General features: G+C 49.9%; 1 protein-coding gene across 1 annotated transcript; it reads right to left on the bottom strand.

The window, feature by feature from the left end:
• Positions 1 to 927: 927 nt before the first annotated feature.
• On the bottom strand, positions 928 to 1,942 carry LOC123076353 (aquaporin NIP3-3-like). The gene is made up of 4 exons (XM_044498649.1): positions 1,808 to 1,942; positions 1,338 to 1,742; positions 1,180 to 1,241; positions 928 to 1,075 (listed from the first exon to the last, which is right to left on the bottom strand). Exons 1-4 carry the CDS (start codon positions 1,940 to 1,942, stop codon positions 928 to 930), a joined length of 750 nt encoding a protein of 249 aa, XP_044354584.1.
• Between the last annotated feature and the right edge of the window lie 5,904 nt (positions 1,943 to 7,846).

The raw sequence follows: 7,846 nt of genomic DNA, 5'->3' as shown, positions 1-7,846 counted from the left end.
ACGACGCAACCCTAAGCAGCTAGCGCGGCGGCGGCTGGCCAGGTCGTGAGGACGAGGAGGGCCGCAGGCGATCGACGACGGGGCAGCCGACGGCCGGACGGCGGCGGCGGCTGGCTGGGGGCTTAGAGGGCGGCGGCAGCAAGCTCGAGCGGCAGCAGCAAGCGGCGGCTCCAGCGGGCGACGGCAGTTGGGGATTTTCCTGGTAATCTCCTAGGGTCCAAAACTCTGAACCACTCCTCTGCTCTGAACTATTTGCAGCCACTGCCACTTTGTTTATACAATTATATTTTTCATTCATGCTAGTGTATGCACACGTTTTTGTTTTTAGATGATTATACGTACAAGCTAATAAGATGCCCAACCGGCGCAGTTCTGTGACTTCTCTCCATAAGATGGAAAAGAAGAGGAAAGGACCAGCAAATGCAAAGGAAAGAGGAGGAAGAGGTATATTTATCATGTCCGCTTGGTAAAATTAAGGAAGATGTGTTACATTGAGTGATAGATCTTCAAAAGTATTGCTCTTGCTAAAATTAGGAAGATTTTCAGAAGGATGGTAGGGCACTGCCATTGTCTGGGTCTTCTAGACGCCATTATACGCTTCATTATCGGTATGTTTTAGGTTGTTTTCCTATTGAAACATGTCTATATTTTCATTGTATTTGGTTATTCATTTGTAGTGTGCATTGTTAGTCTGTATTGACTCCTTTGATTCGCATCAAAAAAATATTTAGTGAGACTTCGCCCCACCTTAAATTTTTTTCGTGGTCCGCCTCTGAGTTAAATGATAGGGGTGCGATAGAGATTCTCTAAGCACACCAGTGAACAGAGCAGCAAATGTTCCTGCAAAAAAAAAGCACTTTGCTAAGAAAATTGAATTATTTACATTCGTCTCTTTCTAGTAACTCCTTTTCGTGTGCATATTCGTAACTACAGCTTAATTGCAACGTAGGATCCAGCTCCTGCAATAGCACCCAGTGGTTGAGCCACCAGATAAACCCAAATCTTGTTGTATCTCCCCGTAACAATCGCCGGTCCAATCGTACGCCCAGGGTTCATAGATGCACCTGTTGATGGCCTGCTCACAGATTTTTGAAGCCAACAAATAGAAGTGTGTTCAGCTTGGAACCAACACAGAAATGAACCACAATATATACATGTATGTACACAGATTCTCCTTACCCTGCGACGAGAATATTCATCACTACCGTCGCGCCAACTGCCACCGCGATCAGTTCTTTCACCTAATTAAGCATTTTGGTAAGACAGCTGAGATCACTAGCTAGCTAAGGAAGCCACCAAAGAGAAAGCATACAAGGAATGGAAGAAGTATATATTACTGCATGAGGATCCGTGGCCACAGCGGTTATGACGAAGAGAAGGACGAAGGTGATGATGAACTCGACGGCGCCGACGCTCGGGACGGTGGCGATGCCGGGGTTCACGGGGTGGTAGATGGCGTTGCCCACGAACGAGGCGGCGGTGGAGCCCAGCACCTGCGCGGTGACGTAGGGGGCGAGGTGGGCCGGCGGGAGGTGGCCGAAGGCCGCCATGGCGATGCTCACCGCGGGGTTCAGGTGGCACCCAGATACATGGATGGTGGAGAAGACGAGCACCGTGACCGCCAGGCCCACGGACACGGCGATGCCCATCAGGCCCTCCACGCCGTCGTGCTGGTCGTCTATGATAATGGCCGACACCTGGGTGAACATCAGGATGAACGTCCCGAGAAACTCCGCCGTCGCCTGATCGAACCGTTAGTTCTTGGTTAGCCGAAGGAATGTGGCCAGAAGAAGGTTCAGTTTCTTACCTTCTTCAGGAGTGGCACCGCTACCATGTTTGGGAACTTCGGACGCCGCTGGCGAGCTGCGTGGGAGGCCGGCTGATCGCCGTTGCCGTCGTCGACGTGGTTGATCGGCTCCATCGGCACGATCATCGACCCCATTGCAAGCACTAGTTTGCCTTTGGGTTGGATATAACATTACGCTGTCTTGTTTCTCTGGATCAACACCCTTTTTAGCTGTGGTCAATACCTTTAAAACAAGCTATTACATGCTTTGCTGATATGATCAACAATAAACAACGACAGGTCAACTGTGATAGCTTGCGTAAATAGACTTGAGGCGTGTTTGGTTGCCCGCACCGAGTCCAACCAGGCCCGCGCGGGAAGGGAGAGGCCTGTTTGGTTGCCTGGTTTTCCTGTTGGGCCTGCATCGCACGCTTCTCAAAGCAGCCTAGAGCCCGACTCGCAGGAAACCCTCGGATCGGCAGTTTCTCGTGAGCCAGGCTGAGTGCGGCGCGAGGTCGCTGGGCGGGAGCGAGGCGCGGGCGAGGGGGGATGGCGGGAGATGGAAATCTGGCGCGCCGTCCCGGCGTCAAATTAGCCTCACCCCCTTTCACTCGCTCACCCATAGCCACTGCCCCCCTTTCTTCTCCACTGCCTCACCACCGGCGGCGGCTGCGATTTCAGATCTGCGCTATAGGCGGCGGCGGAAGAGGCGGCGGCGTTTGCGGCTGATCTGGTGCTCCCTTTGCTGTTGGCCACCGTCTGGTCGACCTACTCTGTGCCATGGCTCCCCCTACGCCGTCCTCGTCTCCGATGCCGGTAAGCAGCACCCCCTCCCCCTTTGTTAGCTCAGTGGTTAGGCCTTTAAGCTAGGTGTAGGATCGATTTACCACTGAACGAACCGTCGATGTCGACTAGGTTATGGACGCACGGATGAGGCTGATAATCCAGGCAGCAGCACTGATTAGTGTGATTCAGGCACGGGTCATGTTCATGCACCACAGAGCTGTTCGTCGTGCTGGGAGACCGTTGATCCACTATGGTCCATTGTTTCCCCGGGAATAGGAGAGGATCCAAAATCTGAACTACATCTACAACTGCAATGACGTCGAGGCTCTATGGATGCTTAGAATGAAAAGAGCACCATTTGTCAGGCTTGTCGAGACCTTCAGGAGCAGGGGCCTGTTACAAGATAGTATCAACACCAGTGTCGAAGAGCAAGTGGCCATGTTCCTCCATGTTGTTGGCCATAACCAGAGGTTCAGGGTCATTCACAACACGTCTAGGAGGTCAATGGAGACCATCTCTAGGTACTTCAAGCAGGTGCTTTTTGCTGTTGGGGAGCTTAGAGGAGAGATGATCAGAAGACCATCTAGCCAGACTCCACCAAAGATTGGCAGAAGCCCAAGATGGTATCCATACTTCAAAGTGAGCATTGACAATATACACTTTTCATGGCTTGATATGCTTGCATTGTGCAAGTTCAGCACTAACACAGGCTAGTGATGCCATTTTCAGGACTGCATTCGGGCAATAGATGGTACTCATGTCACTGCCAGAGTTCCTAGGTCACAATCTGCAGCATACAGGGGGAGGAAGCACTACACAAGCCAGAATGTGCTTGCTGCTGTTGACTTTGATCTGAGGTTCACGTATGTGCTGGCTGGCTGGGAGGGGTCGGCGCATGATGCAAACATTCTCACTGACAGCATGAGTCGACCTGATGGGATCAACATCCCCAACGACAAGTTCTACCTTGGAGATGCTGGCTATGCATGTCGGCCGGGTATTCTTCCACCCTCCAGGAAAACAAGGTACCATCTCAATGAGTTCTCTGGTAGGAACTTTCCTAGGACTGCACAGGAGCTGTTTAATCTCAGACACTCCAGCCTTAGAGTAACTGTTGAGAGGGCATTTGGAGCTCTGAAGAATAGGTTTAAGATCCTAGATCAGAAGCCATTCCACCCATACTCCACTCAAGTTAAGCTAGTTCTTGCTTGTTGCATTATGCATAACTGGATCCTCCACTGGGGCTTTGATGAACACGTGCCTGAGGAGGAAGAGGTCGAGCCTGACGATGTTGTTAGCTCTGGCCATGGTGTGGAGGCATTTGACAATGACGCTTGGAAGAACAAAATGTTGGAGTGGGCAGAGACAATGTGGCTTAACAGAGGTCAGTGCAGGATTTGAAGAAGAGGAAGAAGAAATAGTAGCAGCAGAAGCACAGAAGAAGAAGAAGCAGCAGCAGCAGTAGCAGAAGAGGAAGATGAAGCAGCAACACTAATGAACTATCCCCTATTTAGCCAATGGCTCTTAATAATTTGATCTGTCATTTGATTGTACTTAGGATGAACTGTCATTTGTTTAACTAGCTGGCACTATGTTCAGATTGTGTGTGGTAAGGTCACCACTAGATAGAAGTGGTGACAACACCTTATGCAGGTTGCAACCAAACACCATGTCATATGTGCATCTAATGCAATGCGGGCAACCAAACGCTGGGTCAAAAATGTTTGTCTCATGCAACTAGGGGCATGCAGGCAACCAAACTATGTGCATCTGGTTTTTTTTGCCTGCATCCCCTCAAACCGGCTCAATAGAGCCAGGCTCGCCGAGCCAGGCTGAATCGGGAATGTAACCAAACACGCCCTTGGTAGTGTGGATTGTATCGTATCAGCAAATTCTCGTATCAACCATAAAGAAACCTAATCTTTTTTTCTCGAATATGCACGAGTGTGCATATCATATATTAAAGAAGGAAAGGCATAGAAAGCCTCCACCGGTCAATTGCAAGTGTGGTGATTTCACACACACATATGTACAACACCACTCCACCTACTACACATTAGACTACTCCTCCTCACTAATCCACCTCACTAGGCCCGCAAGCACGAATTCGACGTTTCCTTTCATAAGTCCAGAACATGCCCAAATCTTTCCTTCCGCCTCAATTCTGTGCATGAGCTAGTCAATCGATGGCAAGGCACCGTCAAACACCACTGCGTTTCTATGCTTCCATAACTCCCACATTGTCAGTAGCAGGAAAGCACGTAGGTCTTTTTCGGCCATGGTAGTTAACCCTTGTTTCGCACACAGCCATGGTTGTAATGCATCCTGTGGGGTTGGCTATTGGGGATCGTCGCAGAAATTTAAAATTTTCTACGCATCACCAAGATCAATCTATGGAGTCATCTAGCAACGAGAGAGATGAGTGCATCTACATACCCTTGTAGATCGCGAGCGGAAGCGTTCAAGTGAACGGGGTTGATGGAGTCGTACTCGTCGTGATCCAAATCACCGATGACCGAGCGCCGAACGGACGGCACCTCCGCGTTCAACACACGTATGGAGCAGCGACGTCTCCTCCTTCTTGATCCAGCAAGGGGGAAGGAGAGGTTGATGGAGATCCAGCAGCACGACGGCGTGGTGGTGGAAGTAGCGGGGATTCCGGTAGGGCTTCGCCAAGCGCAAGCGGGAGGGAGAGGGAGGCGCCAGGGGCTGTGGTGCGGCTGCTCTCTCTCCCGCCTCCTATATATAGGCCTCCTGGGGGGGCGCCGGCACTGGGAGATCAGATCTCCAAGGGGGGTGGCGGCCAAGGGGTGGCTTCCCCCCCAAGCCAAGTGGGGGGCGCCCCCACCCCTAGGGTTTCCAACCCTAGGCGCAGGGGGAGGCCCAAGGGGGGGTGCACCAGCCCACCAGGGGCTGGTTCCCCTCCCAATTCAGCCCATGGGGCCCTCCGGGATAGGTGGCCCCACCCGGTGGACCCCCGGGACCCTTCCGGTGGTCCCGGTACAATACCGGTAACCCCCGAAACTTTCCCGGTGGCCGAAACTGGACTTCCTATATATGATTCTTCACCTCCGGACCATTCCGGAACTCCTCGTGACGTCCGGGATCTCATCCGGGACTCCGAACAACTTTCGGGTTACCGCATACTAATATCTCTACAACCCTAGCGTCACCGAACCTTAAGTGTGTAGACCCTACGGGTTCGGGAGACATGCAGACATGACCGAGACGACTCTCCGGTCAATAACCAACAGCGGGATCTGGATACCCATGTTGGCTCCCACATGTTCCACGATGATCTCATCGGATGAACCACGATGTCGAGGATTCAATCAATCCCGTATACAATTCCCTTTGTCAATCGGTACGTTACTTGCCCGAGATTCGATCGTCGGTATCCCAATACCTCGTTCAATCTCGTTACCGGCAAGTCACTTTACTCGTACCGTAATGCATGATCCCGTGACCAACCACTTGGTCACTTTGAGCTCATTATGATGATGCATTACCGAGTGGGCCCAGAGATACCTCTCCGTCAAACGGAGTGACAAATCCCAGTCTCGATTCGTGCCAACCCAACAGACACTTTCGGAGATACCCGTAGTGCACCTTTATAGCCACCCAGTTACGTTGTGACGTTTGGCACACCCAAAGCACTCCTACGGTATCCGGGAGTTGCACAATCTCATGGTCTAAGGAAATAATACTTGACAATTGGAAAAGCTCTAGCAAACGAACTACACGATCTTTGTGCTATGCTTAGGATTGGGTCTTGTCCATCACATCATTCTCCTAATGATGTGATCCCGTTATCAATGACATCCAATGTCCATAGTCAGGAAACCATGACCATCTGTTGATCAACGAGCTAGTCAACTAGAGGCTCACTAGGGACATGTTGTGGTCTATGTATTCACACATGTATTACGATTTCCGGATAACACAATTATAGCATGAACAATAGACAATTATCATGAACAAGGAAATATTATAATAACCATTTTATTATTGCCTCTAGGGCATATTTCCAACAGTCTCCCACTTGCACTAGAGTCAATAATCTAGTTACATTGTGATGAATCGAACACCCATAGAGTTCTGGTGTTGATCATGTTTTGCTCTAGGGAGAGGTTTAGTCAACGGATCTGCCACATTCAGGTCCGTATGTACTTTACAAATATCTATGTCTCCATTTTGAACACTTTCACGAATGGATTTGAAGCGACGCTTGATATGCCTGGTCTTCCTGTGAAACCTGGGCTCCTTGGCAAGGGAAATAGCTCCAGTGTTGTCACAGAAGAGAGTCATCGGGCCCGACGCATTGGGAATCACCCCTAGGTCAGTAATGAACTCCTTCATCCAGATTGCTTCTTGCACTGCCTCTGAGGCCGCCATGTACTCCGCTTCACAAGTAGATCCCGCCACGATGCTCTGCTTGCAACTGCACCAGCTTACTGCCCCTCCATTCAAAATATACACGTATCCGGTTTGTGACTTCGAGTCATCCAGATCTGTGTCGAAGCTAGCGTCGACGTAACCCTTTACGACGAGCTCTTCGTCACCTCCATATACGAGAAACATATCCTTAGTCCTTTTCAGGTACTTCGGGATATTCTTGACCGCTGTCCAGTGTTCCATGTCGGGATTACTTTGGTACCTTCCTACCAAACTTACGGCGAGGTTTACATCAGGTCTGGTATACAGCATGGCATACATAATAGATCCTATGGCCGAGGCATAGGGGATGACACTCATCTTTTCTCTATCTTCTGCCGTGGTCGGGCATTGAGCCGTGCTCAATTGCACACCTTGCAATACAGGCAAGAACCCCTTCTTGGACTGATCCATATTGAACTTCTTCAATATCTTGTCAAGGTACGTACTTTGTGAAAGACCAATGAGGCGTCTTGATCTATCTCTATAGATCTTGATGCCTAATATATAAGCAGCTTCTCCAAGGTCCTTCATTGAAAAACACTTATTCAAATAGGCCTTTATACTTTCCAAGAATTCTATATCATTTCCCATCAATAGTATGTCATCCACATATAATAAGAGAAATGCTACAGAGCTCCCACTCACTTTCTTGTAAACACAGGCTTCTCCATAAGTCTATGTAAACCCAAACGCTTTAATCATCTCATCAAATCGAATGTTCCAACTCCGAGATGCTTGCACCAGCCCATAGATGGAGCGCTGGAGCTTGCATACCTTGTTAGCATTCTTAGGATCGACAAAACCTTCCAGCTGCATCATATACAATTCTTCCTTAAG

The sequence above is a fragment of the Triticum aestivum genome, chromosome 3D (assembly GCF_018294505.1).
Source record: "Triticum aestivum cultivar Chinese Spring chromosome 3D, IWGSC CS RefSeq v2.1, whole genome shotgun sequence".
Lineage (NCBI taxonomy): Eukaryota > Viridiplantae > Streptophyta > Magnoliopsida > Poales > Poaceae > Triticum > Triticum aestivum.
Note: the sequence above shows the minus strand (reverse complement) of the source record. Positions and strands in the feature narration are given on the sequence as shown.

Excerpts from the sequence above, each read along its gene's own strand:
- LOC123076353 (XM_044498649.1), bottom strand. The coding sequence starts at position 1,942 with ATGGGGTCGATGATCGTGCCGATGGAGCCGATCAACCACGTCGACGAC. Across the intron at positions 1,242-1,337 it reads TGGCCACGGATCCTCATGCA|GTGAAAGAACTGATCGCGGT; the intron begins GTAATATATACT and ends ATGCTTAATTAG. Across the intron at positions 1,076-1,179 it reads ATGAATATTCTCGTCGCAGG|GCCATCAACAGGTGCATCTA; the intron begins GTAAGGAGAATC and ends ATCTGTGAGCAG.